Raw genomic sequence first — 24,209 nt, 5'->3', positions numbered from 1 at the left:
ATTGTAGACTCTTTCAATTTCCAGAAAATTGTGTCTAACTACATAACTGGCCAGAACTCCATGGCAGTTTGCTCAATCATCATGAAACTTGGTAGACTTGTAGAAGGCAAAATACCTGCATTTGACAAAATGCAAGTATTGTCAGTGCAACATGCTTTAAAGTTTCAACCCATAGAGAGCAACGCAGCAGCAATTTTCTGCCTCATGTGATTTAGTAATGATTTAGTCTTTATGGAGAGCACTATAAAGTCATATGAAGTGGTGAACACTTTGAATCATAGGCTGCAGAACAAGAATACTTCTCCCTATAGTTATTTTCTCTTGTTAAAAACTTGTTAAGCCTCTCACTTTAAAGCTCACAAACATTTCACAACTCTAAAGTTTTGCATTTTGCACAGTAAAGAGTCTATCAAATTAGTCAAAAATACCTTGTTGCAAAGCAGCCTAGCTGCTCCCAGCTTTTATTATAAATGGTGAATTAAAAATACTGAATTAAAAAATAAAATATCTCACAGTGTGTTAAAAACAAAATCACACATTCCAACAGTTTTGTTTAAATATTTTAATGACCTGCTGATATCATTAACATGAGTCAAACATTACATATTAATGATTTGCTGATATGTGGCCAACAGTGCATTTTTCTATGATCAAATGCATGACAATTATATGCACTATTGCACTATTGGTACCACACCAAGTTATGTATAGAACACATCGTGTGCATCCAATGCCGTCCACAATTATTGTTGAAGACTGTAAAAGATGAGCAATACAAGTTATGAGCTATATGCTATGGTCAGAATATTTAGAAAGTCATTTTCTTCAAAGGCACTATTTCAGAAAATAGCCATTTCTGATGTGCAATAACTTTCATTCTAAAAAATTTGGTTGTCTCAACTATTGGTACTCTAGCACTCTTTCAACAAAAGCTGCCAATAATAGTGACAACCATCTTTCCAAGGCTTTTCTATAGTAAAAATATTCTTCTGAACAACTGCTTTTGAATGAAACAATTTACCCTTTGTACAAAATATTGGGACCACCTTCCTAACGTTGAGTTGCATTCCTATTTGAACAACCCATTTCTTAAAAATACACAAACAAAAGCCTTAAGATCCTTCTTTAATCCTTAGAACAATCATCCTTTTACCTGTCTGAGACTGAAGTGGATTTAACAGGAAAATCAATATGGGATCCTAGTTTTCACCTGGTCAATCTAGTTCATGGAAAGAGCAGGTGGTCCAAATATTTGGTACCCTTGGTGAAGTTTCCCAAATTTTCCAAGCACAGAATGCAGCTTTGTTTGTCCAATAATTATGGAGGGCACTGTAAAATCTGATTTATTTTCAAAGCAGTTGAATGGCCACTTACAACCCTGTTTGGTAAAACAGCATTCATTAAGACATTAGGCCATAAGGTCGTGGGTTTTACATCATTATTCTTTCATATTAAAACTTTTTTTTTAAATGCCTGCCTTCAGTATCATTTGAGGATTTCTGTGTGCAAACAAGAAAAAATAAAAATATACAAAAAGACATTCTCTATCCATTCGAGTAATATTGTAACTCTTTGCCTTTGAGGAGAAAATAGCCGATGGACAATCATTGGTAATTGCGAGAGACAGTTTTGAGACAAAGTGTTTATACAGTAGGAAAACTAAATAGATTTTTATGAGTCACTTTACACAAATATCTCCCATTTACAGTAAAAGGATAAACAATGATAAAAAGAGAAAATAACAACAAGCTGACAAAAAACCCTCCCTTGTCCCCGAATGTTAATCAAAACTTATTCTGGAATGAAGTGGAGTGAGTTTAGGTTTTTCATGACAAGCCACTTAAATAGAGTGTAACAGTGTATATCACTGAGCACCATTGGCTGTGGTGTATAGCAGCTTCAATGACTAATTCTTGCTGTACATGCATTAGTACGAGGATCTACAAAGGGTTAGAAAATACTTGTCAGTAGTGCTTGCACTGAAGAACATGCGAGTGTGACCGTCATTTTCCCCAAGCTCAGTAAAATGATGTCATGACCAACCAACAGCTCGATAAAGAACATTAGGCAAAAGTGCGGAAACGCGGCATTAACAGCCGTGATCATGCAAGCGGGCGCGCACTTGGCTCCATTCACACTTTGCTTCTAGTGAGTTGTAATGTTTGACAGTCACAGGACATTCCAACAGTAGCTAGGAAAACCTCTGCAGAGGTGTGAGACACATCGACCACAAGCTAGCGCTGTTATTGTTTTACAAGGCATTAAAGTAATAAAGAGGCTAACAGACAGTGGTGAGGTTATTTTTCAACTGAAGGAATACAATTCACAATAAAACAATGGGTGTAAATCAGGAGATAACTGAGGACGTTGAATCAATCCCTGGATTCGTTCTCCAGACTAGTTCATGGTTAGTTAATAGAAAATTGTTTGGTTAAATATTCTTTTGGCATACCAAGCAAGTCTAGCCTTGAGATGAGATTTTTTTTTTTTAAATATTTCAATGGCAAAATAGTTTTAATTTTTACACTTCCTGACTTCCTAAACTGAACCCATTTGTGGATGACAGGGTCTTAGGCGGGGTCTTTGCTACATCAGGTTAGTACTAGGGTTTGGCCATTATATTGGATTGCCAGTATATCTGGCCGATGTTGGCCTTTCAAGTTTCCCAATGCTGATACAGTGGAGGTGAGGATATGATTTTATTCAACAGCTTCAAGGGTGTCAGTCTGTAAGACCTGCAATAGAACCTTTCTGGATTAAGGAGCTGCTGACTCACCCAAAATAATTATAATAGAGAGTTTTGGTGTCACATGATCTCAATGTCAATTTCAGAAGTTGATATTGAAATTCTGGCGGAAACACTGAATCTTTTAGGATGAAAATGGTCAGTTTTAAATATACAGCACAAAATACCAGCTATTGGCAGATTCAACCAAAAAATATTAGTATTGGTATTGGTCCTCAAAAACCCATATTGATCAGTTACCACAAAACACTGAGGCTCATCTTGGCTCCTTTGTGAGTCCATGGGACAAAGATGACCTAAGTGATTTATAGAATCAAAACGCTGACAAAAATGAGGAGTTATGTGCACTCCTGAAAGCATCATATGAAAGACCTTGAGTAGTAAAAGACTTTGAGGAGATCTATAATACACGAAACTGTACAAATCATACACACATTAGTCAAGAGAAGAACATAAAATCACACTTTAAACGGATAATGCCAGTGATTTTGACATGTAACATAGCTGTGGTAAGTAGAGGTATTACAGCACCTATTACCCCCGGTGGCTGATAGCAACAACTGTCCTTGAAAGTTCTAAATAAATTTAAATAAACATTAATAGAATTTGCTTCAGTCGAAAATGATAAAACTTTACTTGTCTAAATTGATGTGTGAACCGAGAAAAGATGAGAAGGTACGAACAGATGAAAAGAGTACATCAAATAATGTCATTTTGGCTAGGCGCCCCCTAGAGGTTAGTGGCAAAAACAGTCTTGGGTCCTCCTAAAAATAATTCTGCTGAATTTAAGCATCGTTTCGCCATGAACTTGATGGATTGTGTTAATTCCATGTACAATTATTGGAAGAAGGTATTTCTGATTTCACACAATCAACTGCTAATATAAGCTTCCTGACACTTCCATTTTGTAACTTGTATTGGTGAAATGATGCTCTGGCTATGGTGCATTATTTGGCTGTAGGATTACTGTTTATTGTGTGGAGAGGTTGTGGGCAAGTTCTTTTGTAGCTGCTGCTGATGTTAGTTCCGGCGGGTCTATTCAGCCTCTCTTTTGGATGTGTTGAAAACCAAATAGTGGGCAGCAAGGCTACATTGAAGTGGAGGCACATGAACTGACAGTTTCTCTCATGTATGTGCAGACAATTTGCTCTCCCAAGTGTACATTGCTATTTAATGTAGATTTGCTAACTAACTTGATTGGGATCCTGATCAATTACATGGTGTTTGTCATTGTTCAGTCATTTTCCATTTTGGCACAACTCTCTGTTGAGGCGAGCAGGCATCAGTGCATGTTCTTCTGTTCGAGTTGTGGTTTGTATCATTTTCAGTGAGCATGACTGTTTGGCTTTGATAAATGATATAATGTTCTGCTCAGTAATTCAGCCCATTGTAGCAAAGCATCAGACATTTTAACCCGTCACCTCACCTCCCCAAATGAAAACATGTCATGAGTTTGATGTTATTATAGTACACTTATTGCATTGATAGGGGTCAATATAGTGTTTGACAGCTTTTTCTGCGAATTAGATATTTGGCAACTTTTTTGTGGTGCTTCATCACCACCATGGGCTTCCATGGCAACTAAAAATGTACCTTAAAGAGTATCTAAACCCCACCCAAATTTCTGGGTGGGATTTAGTAGAAACCCAAACCCATATCTTTGGTGAAGCCTGACACCTAATGGTGAAAAGTAGGGCACTGAACTAGCCATCTGCTATTGGCTGGTCTTTGTGCCAGGTGATGTCACCTTGTACAGAGTACAACAGGTACTCTATTGAAGGCTTCACCAAAGATATGGGTTTGGGTTTCAGTTACTCTTTAAATATTCTAAAAAGAGAATGAAAATTACATGGCAAATACATGTGATGAAAAAGCTATGCTAACTTCTGTCATATTTTTCCTGAAAGGTTGTGGGGAAAGGGTCCACTTTTAACGTCCGAAACCACCTCAGACAAAACTAGAAGGCACTCGGTAGAGCACAAACCTCCTCCAACGCTGAACAATTCTCCAACTGTCAAGGCTGCAGTCTAACGGTCTGTTTGTTTAGCATTTGTCTTCTGGGTTTGATTTTCAGACAAAAGCTCACGAGAATGCAGTTTACCGGACGACTTGGAAGTCCCGGATGTCAGATTTTCCCCACCAGCACATGAACCCAGCATAATAGTTACGGCTAATTGTTGAATGGCGAAAATTCAAGAGCTATCTGTCCACCAAATTTCAGCCAAATCCATTTGATACTTTTTGAGATATCGTGCTAACAAACAGACAGACAGGGGTAAAAACATAACCTCCGTCCAACTTTGTTGGTGGAGGCAGAAACTGGAGACTCTTATGGCCCCATGTAAACAGTCCAACATCCAGTGCTTTATATCTATGAAATTAGCAATGATCTGAATGGTACTGGACAAGGAAGGATGGGACAAGTCCAATCATATTGGATTTTTGATTACTTTTAGGGGGAAAATATTCAAAGCACTCTAATTTTACTCCAATAAAATTGCACTTTAGACTGATTCTATGAAAAAATCCCAGCATCTTACAATTTCAGTGAGCTTTGGAAACTTCTGTTCAACTTCTGTTCAGCTCACACACATAACCACAAATGGTATAACACAACATAGGCTACAATCATAAAAAGCAAATCAAGACAAACATACATCTTTTCCAGAACACTACATTGCCACACAATAATACCCAACAAATATGTCTTAGACACAAACATGATTAGAAATCAGAAATAAAAAATAGAAAACAAAGAAGTGCTGTTAGTTTTTTTTTCCGGTCTGTTTAACACAAGTTCTATGCGTTTAAGTAAGGCAAAGTAGAATTAGGTGACAGTTTAAGTTTTTTTTTTGGTGATATCATGGCAAGCTTGTGACAAGGGGCACCTGTGCACGTTTCGGTTCTCGTTTTGGGTGGAAGACTTGCGATCCGTCTTGATCTGGGGGTTTTTTCAGGACGGTTCCGATCCACACCGCTTTAGAAGAGGAGCAGGTCATCAGTCGTCAATGTCTTCATACACATTATTGTCAAAGGGCCGTCCCAAAGACGGTTGTATTCTGTGTCTGGAGTACTTGAGTTGAAGAAGATCTCCTACCTCGCTGATGACACTCAGTGCCTGTGGACATGGACAACCAACAGGTATCAATATGAATGACAATATGTGGCTCTAATACATTTAAAGCTGCACTAGGCAAGATATTTATGGAAAATACCTGTCTTATCAGCTTAAATCACACTATTCGAGATGCTGTAGATTCACCGTATTTGCCCAATTTATTACTAAGTTTACTCACATCAACATTACATGATTTCTGGGTAATGAAGTCCTTCAAACTTTAAACAAAATCAAACCATTATATTCTAATGCACAATGAAAAGAACAATGGGAAAAAGCATCAACAAGGTAGTTGGTTGCTAAACCATTCGAGCAGAACAAGCAAAGAGAGACAAACACAAGCTAAACCCAAACTCAATTAGCTGTACCATAAAACACACCTAGCTTTGACATAGTGTGTGTGTGTGTGTGTGTGTGTGTGTGTGTGTGTGTGTTCTTGTACTTCTATCCTTGTGATAGTAAGTAAAGGTAAAGGAGTAAAGGTTAAGGTTAGTTTAGGATTAGGACATGGGTTTAGGTTAAAGTTGATTTAGTATTAGGTTTAGATTGAGGTTAATGGTTAGGAAATGAATCCAGTCAATGGAAGGTCTTCATGAGGATAGAAGTACAAGGATGTGTGTATGTGTATATGTATGAGCTGACAAAACTGCAGAAGCTCACCAGTGGATGAAAGAAACACAGGAATCGATGTGACACATCAAAGAAAGACAGAGTGATACAGGGTAAAAGGAGAAATTGTGACAGCATGACAGATACAAATGTCACAACACTCCCCCTCCCCATCGTTGCTCCGCTTATTTTGAAGAGCAAGAAGAAGAATAAGAGCCAATAACAGCCCTTGATAACCCAGGAGACCGAAGGTACATGGTGTGCCCCTTGGCCAATTGAACTACTGAGACATCCTGACTAGATGAAAAATCCCAAAGTATGTTCTCACATCGTGTGACATTATCTAAATTACTTTTATACGAGAAGAGGATTGATTGAGGAGAGTGTAAGTTTAAGAGCGGGGACTGGAAGAAGAAGAGGGGGCAGGTCTGCAGCGAGCAGCTTTCAGCAAAGTTAAACAAAGAGGCCTTGGGGAGAAGCAGATAGGTCGGCTTTTTGATGTGTTGCCAACAGCGATCCGAGCGCCGGGAACTGCATTTACATAAACCATCACAAGGAGTAAAGGCGATGGACAGTGAGCGGAGGTATAAAGTCCACAGACTCTGGGGACATACAGTAAATGCTGCACAATAACCTGGGCAGTGGACTAACTGGCTCTTCATGGCGGTTTTTATGGAGTCGCATCGATTGAACTTTTCCTTTTGCGGTACTCTATTAATCCCAGAGAGGGGGAGATTGGTCTTTTTACTTGCCCCCTCTATAGGGATGCCAGACAGCAGGTTTCAGCCACACAGCTGGTAGGGATTCACTGTCTTAAGTGACTTAAAAGACACTTCTAGAAGCAGACATTTGGGGTCATGGGGGATCAAGCCTGTGTCCTTCCAGTTACAGGACAGTTTCTCTAGCTATTAGACCAGCTTGCTTCCCTTCAGTGTTATCACAACCTCTTTTTCAGTCTTCAGGGTCTTTACACTAACTTAGAGTGTCTTCCATAAACTTTGCAGCATAACCTTGAGCAGAAGCGGCACCGGCCTTGAAGGCTAATAGTTTGCCCGAAGAGAATGTAACTTCCAGCCAAATCCACTACAGAGCCTGTAACAACGCATTATGTAATAACACCGCATTATGTAATAACACGACAAAATGTAATACATTTTCACTTCATTATGTAATAACATCCGCATTTTGTAATAATCTGCCGCATTTTGTAATACACAGCCTGAACGCAATATGTAATACATTTCCCTGTATTTTGTAATAAATTATTACATATTGCAGTGGTTATTGTCATACACAGTGGCAATTCAAGGTGCTTTACAAAGATTAAAAGATTTATAAGAACAATGAATAAATAAAGAGTGGTGTAGATAAAAACAAGATTTAAAATAAATTTAACATTTTTTAAAGAACTCAAATAACTCAACTTAACTAAAAGCATCCATGAACAGTGTGGTTTTGAGTCCTGATCAATCATCATCAATCAAGTTTTTATTTGTCACGTGTAATCATTCAGGTACAATCACAGTGAAATGTAATCCCGTCAGTTCTGATTCAAAAGTTTCGAGGATTTGGCTACTTTTAAGATCGTCAGGGAGTCTGTTTCAGAGATGCGCAGCATAGTGACTAAAGGTTGCTTCACCAAGTTTAGCCCTGGCACTGGGCACTACTAGCAGCCCACTCCCACTTGACCTGAGAGGCCTGGCAGGAGTGTACTCCTTAAACATGTCTGTAATGTATTTGGTCCCACTCCATGTATTGATTTATAAACAAGCAGCATTGCCTTATATTCAATTCTGTGGCTGACAGGAAGCCAGTGTAGTGACTTAAGAATTGGGGTGATGTGGTCTGACCTTTTGGTCCCTGTAAGAACTCTAGGAGCTGCATTTTGAATAAGCTGAAGCTTTTTGATGGTCTTTTTGGGGAGCTCTGTCAAAAGACCATTGCAGTAGTCTGCTAGAAATAAAAGCGTAAATGAGTTTTTCCAGGTCGGCTTTTGACATGAAGTCCCTGAGTTTGGCTGTATTTGTAAGATGATAAAAAGCTGATCTTGTTACTGCTTTTATGTGGCTATTTAGACTAAGATCAGAGTCAACTATAACGCCGGTCTAATTTAATATTTGGGAAGTTTAATTTAGCTTAATTGTTAAAAATATAACATGTGTACAGATGAAGACATCCATTTTGGTTGATTATTACATAATGCACTGTATTATTACATTTTCATCATAAAAAAGTGCAACTCCCGCATTTTGTAATATACGGAAGCCGAGAACGGCCGTGCTTGCAATTATTTTTTTTAATGCCGTTATGTCGAGATCACGAGTTAATTATCTCGTTATCTCGAGATAACAAAGCTCGTTTTCTCGAGATAACGAGTTAATTATCTCGTTATCTTGAGAAAACAAAAGTCGTTTTCTCGAGATAACGAGATAATTTATCATGAGAAAACGACTTTTGTTTTCTCGAGATCACGGGATAATATGGAGAACTCAAAAGAGTGTCTGGTTTATTTGATCACACCTGATTTCAGCCTTCAAGATCACTGTCGTGACTGTCGGGGAGGATTCATAACTGAACAGGAAGCATAAATGTGTAGTTTTGTTTGCTGCAGTTACATTTCCAGCTTAAAAATCAGTTGCTACAGTTGTCAAGACGCCCTATGCATGCTGGCATGGCACTCCTGATCTCTGATAAACATTATAAGTAATAGGAGGAAAGAACATTTTGTTTTCTTGTGATAACGGGTTGATTATCTCGTTATCTCGAGATAACAAAACTCGTTTTCTCGAGATAACGAGATAATTAACTTGTGATCTCGAGATAACGGCATTAAAAAAATAATTGTAAGCACGGCCGTTCTCGGCTTCCGTAGTAATAACCACCGCAATATGTAATAATTTATTACAAAATGCGGGGAAATTTATTACATATTGCGTTCAGGCTGTGTATTACAAAACGCGGCAGATTATTACAAAATGCGGGTGTTATTACATAATGAAGTGAAAATGTATTACATTTTGTCAAGTTATTACATAATGCGTTGTTACAGATGTAGCCAATCTCTGTGGAAGCAGTGAACTATTTATCCAACAAGGACAGGTCACTGAGTCTGTCTTGGTCAATGCTGTCAAACTCTCAGAAATCAGTAAGAATGACAGATTTTGTTTCTTATCTATATTAGGCTAGCCTTCCAGTAGTGAAGGTAATTAGTTACCCTGTTGAGCATGTCTTTCGTGTGGGCGGCTGAGATGCAGAAACGTGCTCTGGACTCAATGATGGGCGTAGCGGGGAAGCCCACCACCACCACCCCGATGTTCCTCTTCAACATTTCCCTGCCAAACGCTCTGGTGGGAGGCAGAGGGAGGGAAAGAAAATGGCATGAGGGCAGAAAGACAAGGTGATTAGGCTTAGACAGATATATTGGCCTCTTTTGAAAAATCACATCTGGTCCAGTCACCACTGATATACTTTGATTACAATTTTATTGTAGAATTGATCAATACTATACTGGTTGTCTGTGAGAAGTCCTTAACCTGAAATGATTCTAATGCCACATTTTGATTAGATTACACACTAGCATATATGAAGATCTTTCAATATTTGTTGTAGTATCCTGGGTTTCAATGGAGAGTTTTAGTGTCCCATGGTCTAAATGCTATCTCAGAGGCTTTTCCACCCTGCCAAGGATAACTATCTGGGGGAAACACTGAATGATAAAAATTTTTTGGTCAGATTTAAAGATTTTTAATATCGGCACAAAATAACGGTTATCTGCTTCAATCGAAAAATATGAGATACTCGTATCAGTCAAACCCAGTAGAAATGCATTTGTACATCTTCAGAGTTTCAAAACACCATAATTTCGGGCGAAAAAAAGTTCATTGTTCAATACGGTTCTACACACTACACTAAAATTTTACCATCTAGTAAACAAAAGTCTTGTGATAGCCAATACCTGTAATGATACTCCAAAGTATGAATTATTTTCATAACAGCTATCATTTTATCAGAGTAGGCACTCAATTTTTCAAATGACGCACAACTAATTTTGGAATGAAACTTGTCATATTCACTAGTATTTGAAGTTTCTAACAAATGAGCCAAACATGATATCTTTGTAATCAACAAATATCATTAACCAACCCTTTCCCTCAGTACATATCTTGTGACATTATGCATCACACAGAATTAACTTAAGTGCAGTCCTTAGATCCTCAAGGGGGTAAAAGTGTTCTCCAGTAACAGTAGCCGGTCAAAGTCAGAGGCTCACCCTATCTTGGCGGGCATGTAGAGCATCATGGGTACGACAGGAGAATCGTTGTTGCCATAGATGATGAAGCCCATTTCTCGAAGCCTCTTGCGGAAATAGAGTGTGTTCTCTGCCAACCGTTGCACCCGTTCAAGGCCTTGGGATGACAGATGAGACACTGTGAGACATCACAGACTACAGCAATGTTTATAAGATGTCCATATACAGTATATGCCAATTCTTGATTACTGCAAAGTTAAAGAGTAACTAAACCCTAAACCCTAAAGACTGACACCTAATGGTGAAAAGTAGGGTACTAAACTGACCATCTGCTATTGGCTGGTCTTTGTGCCAGGTGATGTCACCGCCTGTTGTACTCTATAGAAGGTGAAATCACCTGGCACCAAAGACCAGCCATAGCAGGTGGCCAGTTCAGTATCCTACTTTTAGGTGTCAGGCTTCACCACAGATTTGGGTTTGGGGTTTAGTTACTCTTGACCAGAATGCTGTTGGCTTGAATCCCCAGACCAGCCGATAAAAGCTGTGTGGGAGACGTATTGCTCTCTCTTCCTCAATAGCCACTGTTGAAGGACCCTTGAGCAATACAGTTGAACAGCTAGAATCTATCAAGTGAAAATGTACCACACAGTTTTATGAAATGTTTGCAAAGGACCTATTACCAATGACCATCTAGTTATTGTACAGTGAGAGAGTTGATGGTTACACATCAATTCAAATTACTGTATACTGTAACCCTATAAGACAAATAGGAAAACAAAACAATCATGACATCAGCATCAGTCATCAACATAATAGATAGTCCTTGTCTGCAAGCATAATTAAAATACTAAAAAAACAACAACACAATACTACTGCAATCCTAGGTGCAGTAATAGTGCAATAGTAGTAGTAGTATCAGCAAAGTGAGATAGTTTATGACCCTGTAAGATTGTAGAAATGTTGTATACTGTAAAAACTGCAATTTAGTGAAATCAACTCATCTTTAATCATTAACTCAATGTACATATTTGCGTTTGTCAATTTCAACTTTTATGTGCTGGTTATCAGCTTAATTACTTATAATCATGAGTTCATGTCTTTTGACTTTAAATTATCACTTGAAAGGACATCTTACAAAGCATTCACTAAATTGATCATATTTAAGTTTATTAAGAAACACTGTTAGCTAATGAGCAGACTTCCCAGTAAGCATTTTATTTGGGTTAACTCTTCATAAGCTCTTCATTCTACTGGTCTGAACGAAGTTATAGGATGGAGACTTGTTATGCATGTGGGTGTGGGTTTTGTATGCGAGTCAGTTTCTGATGAGAATGAAAATAATGAGAACCATGATGAAAATTGGTATCCAGTTCAATCCCTACCCCCCATTACTCTAGATTTTGGAAATTCAATAAGGTGAAGTGGCTGTTCTCTGTTAGACCTGCAAGTAGTATCCACTTCCTCCACTTGCATCAGTGCAGAATTAGCTGCATACTTAATGCCAAATGGTGTAATAATCATGTCATACATGAACAACTGACACTGAAGCCTCCTCACTAGTGAAAGAGTAAATAACGCTGGAATGCAGTTCATCAATTAATGGATTCAACTAATAAACACTTGTCAGCATGACTGGACATTTGCTGATTGAAGGTATTGTCTTAAGTTCACTCAGTTAGTTTTACTACATTAGAACAACTCATGATCTTTGACTTGAATATGTTTTGCAGTGTAGCTAAAGCACAAATAATTTTCAACATGAGTGACACATTAGTTTTGACTTGTAACAGGTGGCCAAACGTTATGTTGTTTCAGTATTTATTGATGTGCTATGAATGTATTATGTTGTTCTAACAAGCACAGTAGTCATTTAAAGATCTATAATGAATGTCTTATAGGTCTAGTTAGTACAAGTCACTACTGAAAGATTATCAAAAGGGTTGATTTAGTAGTCATGAATGTGCTATGTCACTATTATGAAGCTCTTGCATCTTGCATTGTGAATGTATTATAGCGGAATAAAAGTATCACCAGTTTTAGCAATGCTATTTGTTTCTCCAAATCTGTTGTGGATTGTTGAGGCTGACAGTGAAACTCCACCAATAGTCAGCTCCATGTTTATCTTCGTCCAATTAAATTCTAAAAAGGAGCTGTTATATATGACCTTTCAGAGTTAAACAAAGACTGTTTTGCTTCCCAAACATGCTCTCTTTACTGTGATCTTTCTTGTATAACCAGGTTGAAAATGTGTTGAAACAGAGGGGAAAAAGACAATACTGGGAAAAAGGCTGAAAAGAGAAAAATCCAATTATCCAGGCGCCATGTGGAGATCATGTTTTGGCCTCTCTAATTTCACAGCAAACACAGAACTACATTCCCACTTTACAGCACACACACAAGTTTAGGTCCACACAGCACCTATCCATAAATCATTTCTATTACATGCAGATGTTTGCTGGGACATGCCAGTCCCACAATCTGTTCTTCTAACCAAATAAATAATACATACCAGACAAACGGGGCAAAATGAACAAAATCTTTATGGCTACAAAATGCTGCACAGATCAAATTTACCATCAAAAAAGACTTGTAGGCAGATTGATCTGGACCAGCCTTCCAGTAATGAAGCCAAACGCATAGCTCAACCTATCAAATGCAGAGCAAAGATTTCACAGCCATCCCATAAGACAAAAATAACTCAGTTTTCATGATTTTGTTTTCAAATGCACTATGGCTCAGGATAAGAATAATGTTCTTTATGATGTTTTGGAAATAAATGTAGTTGAGTTAAAAGGGTATTTATTGAATGAATTTGAAGACCTCATCTGGACCCTGATTGGCCAAAAAGCAGCGGCTCCTCTAATTCAAATGAGGTAAACCTGCTGAGTGGAGGCTTTCCAGTTCAGATGCTGCAAACTGGCCTGATTGGACGGATTTCAGTCATTCGTTAGTGAGGGAGCCAATCAGGATCAAGTCCGGTTGTGATGCGTTTACTGTAGTTAGTCTGAAACTGCCTGGAAAAAGGGAGCGATTTTTGAAAAAGTAATAATTTGAATGTAACCACTCAAATATAATTGAATTTTTACAATATCTTCATTAAACATCATTTGAATTCCTATACTAGAACCCCTTTAAATTCAGCTTCTGGGGCAGCAATAACATGAAACATGCTGGCATGATGCAAAACTACTAACTAAATAAAATGAGGAAACAAGCATCATTATCGGCTTCATCCTCATCATGTGATGTCTTTGAAGGAAGTTCAGTTATGCAACCTGCTTGCTGTCAGCCAGCTGAGGTTAGCTAGCTTCATGTGCTTGGCAAGCTGACCAGCAGCCAGCCGGCTTTCCTTTCCTTCCCATAATATTTCCTCCAGATCAGTGCCAACCTGCGTTCCAGTCTTTGGACGGCAAGCTGTGGCTGTGTGCGCACAAATATCTGTACCTCCTCCACACAGTACAAGTCCCAATAGTAGAAATATTGGACGGTCCTTTGCTATTTCATTTTATTCGACCACACACACACACACACACACACACACAGAAACAAGGTCGAAAGGATCTTGAGCAAGAGATGGGTATAGAGTTTCCAGATGTTGGGACCGATTCCTCCTCACTTCCTACGCTGAGGACGTGTGTGTGTGTGTGTGTGTGTGTGTGTGTGTGTGTGTGTGTGTGTGTGTCTCTAAAAAAGTACAAATCATCACACTGCTTTGGACATTCCCCCATTGACATCAGTTCATAGGTCTCTGAAGGTGAATTTTGACACCACCTCCACATATTTTCCAAAGCCTTGAAATTCAGTTTCTGACACCTACATATAGTCACACACACACACACACACACACACCTGGCAAGACCTGATGTCTCATTTCACTGCAATGGGACCCAGGCTGATTGGAGAGACAAGCAGAGACTCTGACAATCACACACACACACAGAGACTCACACACACTTTGCTATTATTTATTCCTCATTCTCTAAGGCAATACTTTGCAGATCCGCCTCAGGAATTTCTGCGAAGACAGGAAAGCCTAAGGAACATTTCACTCTCCAAATGTTTGGAACGTGTGAACTGACTCCAGCTGAAACACACTTCATTGAAAATAAATCATAGTTCATCCAGTAGCGTAATAAAAAATGATCCCACTTAGACTAATTTGATCAATACACAATCAGAGATAAGCCATTATTAGGCTAGCCTACTGAATGTTTGTGACTTGAGGTTATAGGTCATGTTAATCTATAACTCTATTATATGCTCTACATGTCTTTCCAAGCTCAACAGATCTGCCAAGTTGGTTGTAAAGGTGGAAGATGAATCAAGTGTTGCCGATGACTGATGGAAAAACCAGCAAACTGACAAACTGATCCCAGTTCATGTTGGGTTTGTCTTTATCATTAGCCTGAACTCTGGGTATTATATTGGGTGTTGGCCACTAGATGGGTCCAGTTATGTTACCTTGATTAGATAACTAGTTGTTGGTTTGGAGATAAAACTGATTACACTGCAAAAAAAACATCCATCTTAACAAGTCATTTAGTCTCATATTCAGCCTTCAAATCTTATTTTTCTTAAACCAAGAGAAACATTCTGCAGTGAGGAGAGATAACTCTACTTGTTTCCAATGCAACTTCACTTGTTTCAGGTTTTTTTTTTTTTTTATAGAAATGAGTGTCAGTATCTTGAAACCAGTCAGAATAAGGCAGATCACTGCAGTGCTATCAAGAAAATGACACTTGATTCTACAAAATTCTTGAAACAAGCTGATTTGCATTGGAAACAAGTGAAATGATCAAACCCCACTGGCAGATTTTTTCACTTATTTTAAGAAGATTATGATTTTTAGGACTCAATGATAGACTAAATCACTTGTTAAGATGGAGATTTTTTGCAGTGTTGAGTTATATTAACGCCATATCTGAACACTGCGCCTGGCAAAGTTTGGCAAAGCAGTTTTGTTGAGGTGGGCGACTTTATGTAACAGTTCAACTAAATTTACTGACTTATAACAAGAAAGAGGTTCTGAGCCTACAGAGCTAAATCTACAGATAAAAAGGCAACTGGGAAAACAAAACCTAACATGAGAAAGATTCAAGCTGAGTTGACTTAGCAAGAGCAGTTGACTAACAAGAGCACAAGGCAACACTTGCAAAGCATCGACTAGTCGCTTAAATCTGTCTTTGGAAAACTGAATACTTAAGTTATCTTGACTGCAGTAAATGCATTTATCTGGACACTGTTAAGCAATTGAATCTTTTCCCTATGGATTTTATTGTTTTGCAAACCAATAGTCACATTTCTTTTCAGCTTGAGGTCTTGTGTTACTTTTGGGTTTCAGAGTCAAATGTATTATTATATTAATATATTACTGTGAATGTGTGGATTCAGCTATCTTCTATAACACACTGTATGCACACTGTACTCTGCTAAATCAACTATGCAATTTGAGATTAGAGATGCTGAAAACAATGAGGGGTATTCATCCCAACTTAAGCCCACATTATGAAACTTTGCTACCAATGCACTTATTGTATATTGATCTCTTTATGTTTTTTGTCCATTTCTTAACTGTCAGTATAAGAGGTGAATCTGAGAGGAATGCATTAGGTAGGTTTAGGGACTGTTATAGGTATTTCAGCGATATTTGTTACCCTTTATCTCTGATTGGATGATCTGATTGGATAAACGTGTGTATTGTATCTACCTCTACCTCATCCTCTGACAATAAATCACATTTATAATCATATTAGAAATTCAACATTATAGCTCCAACGGACTTACTATAAATACAAATCTTAAGGAAATTGTTTAAATAAGCCACTGTATGTGATTACAGCATGCATTTTATTGTTGTATATAAATGTGCTTTTGGCAGGTTTTTACTTTTTTGTTTGACTTAATAAATAACATCTGAAAAGTCACAGTAAAATGAGCTGATTTTTGAACCGCTGTATTGTTTTTGCAGCAGTCTGCTGTAATCAGTGTATACAGAAGCAAATAAAAGTCAATGTCAAACCCAATACTATACAGAAATACACTATTAGAAACCCATGAAATTCTTGTCGAATGGATTCCCTAACCCATCTTTATATCAGTTGGTTAAGCAGTTTAAATACAGGCCATAAATATGAGCTGAAAATAAGCTCTGCAAAGTACACAGCACCACGGAGGCAGTCTCATGAATTAGACCAGCTTGCACTGTCCCCTTGTGGCAAGTGGTGAGAAATACACAACCAGCTGTGAAAGATTTGAATCTGTTTCAACCTTCTCAACACTAACAAACAAGGATAACACCAAGTCAGTGAAACATGTAGGTTGTGTCATCAACGTATTGTTTAGTAAAATAAATCATTAATTAGTCATTGTTCTGTACATTAACACATTCACTTCAGTAGATGTGCACAGCATGGCCTAAAGTTTTCATTTCAAAATATCTTCTATATTTTTGGATGATAAAAATCAAACACCACACACAAGAGAGATTACTAACTGAAACTAAGACCCCACCGCAAGTTTAATATAGCCACACTCCTTATTTAAACCTGTTTTTAGCATCACAATGTCATACAAAATGACTTGATTTTGATTACAAATTAGCATTTGTACAAATTTAGAAGGTGGAGGACATTAGTCAATAGCGCTTAATGGAATTGGAGTCCAGTTCCTGAGGTTTCAATGAAGAAGAAAAAAAATAATGACACTCTCACTACTACACTGTATGTGAAAATGCAGTGGGTGGACTTTTCAGAAGAATTTGTCCTGCTCATTTTCCCTGCAGGCTTCCATAGTAAATTAGACAAAAGAGAGTCCACTGAAAGTGCAAGTTGTTGGAGTGAGACATTTTTTTCATTAAAACCCCAGGAACTGGCCTCATACTTGGTTTAATATGTTGTTTAGTATTACGTTAGGATCTGAATCTCAGTCGGGAGTCTTTATCGGAATACTGTTGTCCCTTTGTGAACTCACCTATCGTGGTGCCGTCCTCTCCCATAATGCACTTCATAGAAGTGATGATTTGCTCCACCACAGGAGGAGACATGGAGGTGGCGTAGACCGCACTGTGGGAATGGGAGCGCAGGTACTCAATCAGCTCCTAGACCCAGCAGATATGCAGGAGATATAAGTAGATATGCACACACAACACTGCTCTAACAGCTTTAAATTAAGTCTTTAGGACTCTTTGGTTTGTAACAAAGAGTTATACGATGATTTAGTTTTGATTTACTGCCTGTGTAATGAACTAAGAGTAGACACCTCTCTTCCATGGAAAAAATGAGGACTTAAAGCTGCAATAAGCAATTTTCCGAACACTAGAGGGTGACAGAAACTGCAACGCATCTGTAAATAAAGCACAGCAAGGCTCCTGCACTATGGAGGCCCCTAAGGACAAACCTAGCAAAGCACCGTGCATAAAGGCTAACAGCTAAGCTAACCGTACCTACGGAGAAGTGTCACCAGTTACCAGTCTCGCTTTGCCAGAACTTTCTCCTGCTGAAGGTTACATGTCCCACAATGACAAGTGAAGAGGTAGGTAGCAGGTTTACTAGCTTAACAAGTTTACTCGTTCACTTCATCGATTCCACCATTCAATAATTGTTTCAGGAATGGGAGGGGGGAGCGCCGCTTTCAAACAGCGAAGGAGGAGACAAGCTAGTTTTAAAAAAATGAAAAGCTGCTGAATGGAGCGGGAGGAGCTTCGAGTTGGTGCGGATTTTGACAACAAACTTTAGAAAAGAGGTGAAAACAGCAACACAGCTGCTGCTGTGTGGATATTGGTTTATATCATTATGTCTCAAGGAAATCTCCACATAGCACACATTAGCTTCAGGATTGGTTATAAGGTCTGATGTCGCTTATTGCAGCTTTAAAGCTAATTTAAGTCCTCATTTTTCCCCCACATACACAACTGTTTCAACTATGGTCCATCCATATCATTTTTCTTCATTTGAAAACCATGCACTTTATTCACCGTTTATTTGAAAACTCATTAATGGCATAATTTAAGCTAAGTACATAACTTCATGACATATTCCTGAATTCCTGATTCCTGCCTTAAGTCAGCTTTCTTTGAGACAAACTTTGAGAATGCAGGTGAAGGTAATGTGATGACATGTAGGTGACAAGGAGCTCTTACACAACATTTCTGAAAGCAATTTCACAATTTTCTCATTTACATTCATTTTAAAGTGGTAAACTGCTGCAAAGCTGTTCACAATGGAAAGTTATGTCTTTGACTCTGCCACCATCATTTTCAGCATTCCCTGGAGGCAAAAACAATTCTTCGTCTTGCAGGTAGGATTTCTTCTAGCATCCAAAACAGTCCCACATATTTCACTTAGAAAGATACAAGGCAGCCTTCTTTTGATGACTTCAGGCATGTAATGGAACGGGGTAATTATGACAGGAATGCGGTGCAGATGCACTTCAAGGCTGTGCATCCACATTGCTAAGATGACAGGCGTTTTCTATTTTTTTTCTGACAGATTTTGCTTTGTCGCAAAATAGATTTTTTTTATATAACTGATACGGTAAATTGTGATCTTCAGTTTTTCTAACATGCTAAACATTCTTAGTGAGATAACGTTGCACAAGTAACACTATTGCAACGTCTCACGGGTTACTGTTGCATTCCTAGTGCCTACCTACTACTATCTCTCCTCTTTTGCAAGTTTTTCTTCATTACTCCACCTGCAAAAACGAATGCAATGCTCATGAATAAATGCTCATTCCTCACCCTCCTCCCTGCGATGTATCCCCCTGCGGCACCGAAGCTCTTGGTGAAGGTGCCCATCATGACGTCCACGTCGCAGGGGTCCAGGCCGAAGTGATCCACCACGCCTCTCCCCCTGGGCCCTAGGGCCCCGATGCTGTGAGCCTCATCTAGGTAGAGGTAGGCCCCGTAGCGCTTTTTCAGGGCAATCACCTCCGGCAGCCGCACTATGCTGCCCTCCATGCTACAGGGAGGAAAGAGGGATGGAGAGTAGGTGTGACAGCAGTGTCAGTCACTACGTTTACATGGACTTATTCTAAATATTCTAAATAAGACAATATTCCAATTAAGCTGTTTGCATGTGTTGCTTATAGAACTATTCCATTCATATTCCTGATTGCATGCTATGGAGCATAGTCTGATTAACAGGACAAAGGAGAATCACTGGAGCACAAGGACAGTTTAAGCCTTTATTGAAGGTGCAAACTAATGTTTCGATGGCCACAGCATGGTGACAGTTTCAGCCTCATCCCCGAGAAATGATGGGACTTCTTTTTTCTGGTGTCAGTCATCTTTTTCCTCTGTGCTGTAAACAAGCTCACAGCCTCTGGAAGGCAGAGCAAGCGTCGTCAAGCAGTTGGATTGCTGCTTGTGTTGCAAAAAGCCGCAAATGCTCAAATACTCTGACAGAGTCACCGGAACAACAGTCATTTTCTATAGTGCTGAGTGACCAGTCCTCTTGATTTGTCTGGTTATATGTGTAGGTCTTGTGTGTTTTTTCAGGCAGTGCTATGTTGATGTTTAGTGTGATTTTATATATTTATTGATTTTGTGCAGCACTTTGATCAACCTAGCTGTCTTTATATGTGCTTTATGAATACATTTGACTTGACTTTGATGTGTGGATGGTAAACAAGCTTGTCGGCCGAGAAAAGTTGGCCATAGCTGAACCTTTCATGGCCATCGGCGTCCAACAGCCAATCAGATTTTCGCGCTTCCTTGCTTTCCAACCAATATAATTTCATCTCATCAACAACAGTTGTGTTTGGCAAGTGAAAGATGGATGAGAAGCTGATTACAGCTATTCCAAGCTTTGTAGTTCTGTGCGACTTTTAATTGAAAGACTACAGGAAAAAACGTCTCAAAAACGATACTTGGAGAACAGTTGCATCTGTTACTGGGATAGATGATAAACTCTGAAATCATGTTACTGAGTGTTGGATTTTTAATGCTGCCTAATTTAGCGTTTGCTCAGTGTATTTCTGAGCCGCAAATCTTTCTAGCGATGGCATTGGCTTGCTAGAATGAACAACAATTTAAAAATGTCATTACAAAGTGCAAATAATAATTTCAATGGAGAGCTGGTGAAATTGTGATGGTCAAGCGGTCTCATTTATGATTACTACAGCAGAAAAAATGGAGCTAATACCACGATTCATTTTTCTGCCCCACAATACATATTGTCACATTTTTGTATTGCGATATATTGAATTCGATATACCATCCCATCCCTATACAGAGCCCATTCAAACCAAAGTCAAAATTACTTACTGAGAAAATTTGATCCCCTTTGAACATTCTGAAACATTTACCAATACACAGGATCTGATGAAATAACCACCTGTGCTATTACATTAAGCACAGTGCACATGTTGAAACGGGCATGGTAAGGGGGTTAGTATGGGTAAATCATTGGGGTTATCAAGTGGGAACCTCCCATTGCAGAGGTATTGCTGCATTAGGACAATGACACCTTCAGGACGTCAACTATAAATGCTGGCATCCTGGTATGTTCAATGACTACCGCCCTCATATCCGCTCTCTGCACTAATAAAACCTACTCTCACCAACACATTACCCTGCACCAACCCTTGGCTTGGTGACTAATTCCACAACCTTGAAACAGGTTGCTCAGAAGTTTAGAAACCAGTCAGATAAATAACCTGAATTGCTTTTCTAAGTTTTAGTATGGCATCTGTGTAGAAAGAGTGTGGTCACCTGTAAATGCCCTCGACCACTATGAGGATCTTCTTCCATGGCCTGTGAGTTCTGGGCTGGCCGTGAACTATGGCCTCTCTCAGCAGCTTCTCCAGGCTCTGCATATCTGACAGGAGGACCAAACAAGAGCAAGGACAGAAAAGTACAGCTCAAAACTGGCTTAATTTACTCAGTTTAGTTGGTATTACTCATTTTCCTAAAGTGCACACTTCACACTCTCAAATGCATGGGTTCAAATATTGGCTCATGCAATGCTGTCATATCCCAACTTTCTGTTCCTTCTTAACGAAACTGCAGAAATAGTAACTAAAATGGAAATAACACATCTTATGATCAGCATGTGTGTGTCTATCTCCTACTGTATGGTCAGTGTGTGGGGGTGTATATCCTACGTTGTGTGAATGAAAGTGGTGAGTTCAAAACCACCACAGACTGACAACAGGCAGTATATGTTAGGAAAAGGGCAACATTATTGGTCTGCATACATAATTAAAGAAGGTGTAACGCCTGCACACTTGCTCCATGCCACAAAAGTTTAATAGTGACAACGTTTTGATCCTACTTGGATCTTCGTCAGGTCAAAATGTTTGAAAAATGGAAACCACACCCATATTTATACATCATGCACACCCATAGGCTGACAAGCTCTATGATGGCAGGTGTGGTTAACCATCCAAACCACCGAGGGTGATAAACATCCAAAAATAATTAACAATTCAATAACGTACATAGAAAACAGATACATAGAGAAAAAAACAGTAGTACAAAAGCCATACTTCAAAAATATCAAACATACATACATATATCTTATATATAAGCATAAACATAATATCAGATACAACATCCCATATATCAAAATGTACATCACCTACATTCAGAAATATTGTATTAAGTTAGGGAAAAGAAGAAATCTTAAATTCATGTAAGAAATTGGGTCTTAACACCCTTCTATAAAAAATCACAATAAGAAAAAATCACAATAAGGAAAAAAATCACAATAAGGAAAAAAAGGAAAAAAAACACACAATAAGGAAAAAGGACACACCTGTTGTATAATTAAACATTTTTACAGATATGTGTGTCAAGGTCTAGAGAAATACCCATATATGTAGGGAGAGCCATCATGATACTACCACCATTTTTATTTTAGAGAAAATGTTTGATCTCATACTCTTGATTCAGACCTCTTGGTGTGAGAGTCTGGAGAGTGAAAATGTAAAAACTTTCTCTTTGGAGTAAGAGGGTATTTAAATCGCCTCCTCTTCTCGGAGTTCTAACGTGCTCGATGCCAATGTATCTGAGAGAGGCCACTGGGTGATCCAAGAAGGATCGAAACATTGTCACTATTAAACATTTGTGGCATGGAGCAAGTGTGCATGCGTTACACCTTCTTTCATTGACACAGTTTTCTGATAGCCTTGCACCTACGTGATGTGCGTATAATTACTCTCCTTCAACTGCATACATAATTGACAAAAAATTAGGTTGGAGTATACAAGGAAAGGGAAAAGAGCATGTGATAGAGACATTTAGGAAACACTGATACATTTGGTACCATAGAAGAGAGAACTAAAGAATGGAAGGATGAAAATAAAGGCAATCTACTGAAACTGAGGGTAGGGATAGGATGGACCAATAAATACAGAGAGAAGATTGGAAGACAGAAGACTGGAGATGAACATGAGGATGTGGGTGGACAGAGAAATGAAAGGTGTAGATGCAGGTAGGAGACAGAGATAGATAGCTGGGTATGGACCTTTGGGTGGTAACAGACTCACTGTTATGTTTGAAGACTCTGATGGTGGAACCGGAGAGTCTGGCTCCCAGGACCAGAGAGGCATGGTTCAGTTCGTCACTCAGAATCAGACAGCCCTGCAAGACAGCAGACCTAGGTTCAATTGAATTTACAAATAAATTTGTTGTTAGTCAACTAAGGTAGCAGATGGATGGTGTTTGCCACATAGGATAGTAAAATGACCACCAGAAAGTTTAGATAGTGGAAGGAAAGTATCCGGAAGTCAATTTTGTACATATTTTGTGAACCAGTTGGTCAGTCTGGGAATTTTTCTGATAGTCTTATTGTGTTTGCACGGGCAGGGGCTGAGTTTGGACTTGGATGTGATGTGTGATGATGGTGTGTGATGGTGTTTTGTCTGACTTGTAAATTTCTCAGACTTATAAGCGCACAGATGATGGATTTTGATTAATTTCATGCAGACGTAGCCTACATATAATATAAAGACTGTATTCCAGCATGTAAGAATGTAATCCAGGATTGCAAAACACTTTCAGGGCATCTACTATCAACACATCTCCTCAGGTTGATGTGAGTGGACCTCCATTTGAGCAGGGGACTACACATCAGCAGGAGCCCATCGTCAACAATACTCTCCTGAGAGCTTGAGCTGCAACACTACAGCATATCAAGGCAGACCTTCTTCCAAAGACCACGCAAACGAGCGCACCTTCCCTGCTTGATATGGTGGAGCACCGTCTGAACCCTGATGTCAGCCTTCTGCCTGATGCAGGTGGGCATCATTGCCAGCACTCAGCTATCAGCAATGTCCACAAACCTCTTTCACAGGTTGCAGAAGGGCTCACTACTCAGTCTCTTTGAGGAACAAAATAACATCCACTCCTTACTGACACAACAGTAACACCTAAGGCCAGCAGACATCCAATGAAGAAGGAGATCAAGGAGACCCGTGCTGATGTTACTCCACCTCTCAGGAGGGATAAGACAGAGGTCCTGCAGGAGGCGATGAATAACCAGAAG

General features: G+C 38.9%; 1 protein-coding gene across 1 annotated transcript; it reads right to left on the bottom strand.

Moving 5' to 3' along the window:
• Nucleotides 1-1,327: 1,327 nt before the first annotated feature.
• Nucleotides 1,328-23,969, bottom strand: LOC139640937 (serine palmitoyltransferase 2-like). The gene is made up of 8 exons (XM_071515140.1): nucleotides 23,899-23,969; nucleotides 23,212-23,321; nucleotides 21,434-21,539; nucleotides 19,460-19,679; nucleotides 17,692-17,818; nucleotides 10,744-10,879; nucleotides 9,688-9,817; nucleotides 1,328-5,864 (listed from the first exon to the last, which is right to left on the bottom strand). Exons 1-8 carry the CDS (start codon nucleotides 23,967-23,969, stop codon nucleotides 5,745-5,747), a joined length of 1,020 nt encoding a protein of 339 aa, XP_071371241.1. The 3' UTR covers nucleotides 1,328-5,744.
• Nucleotides 23,970-24,209: the final 240 nt, after the last annotated feature.

This window comes from Centroberyx affinis, unplaced genomic scaffold, assembly GCF_046629955.1.
Source record: "Centroberyx affinis isolate AG114_WGS23_722 - 3 ecotype Tasmania unplaced genomic scaffold, CSIRO-AGI_Caff_v1 ptg000313l_1, whole genome shotgun sequence".
NCBI lineage: Eukaryota > Metazoa > Chordata > Actinopteri > Beryciformes > Berycidae > Centroberyx > Centroberyx affinis.
The sequence above is the reverse complement of the archived record's forward strand: the minus strand, read 5'-3'. Positions and strand labels throughout refer to the sequence as shown.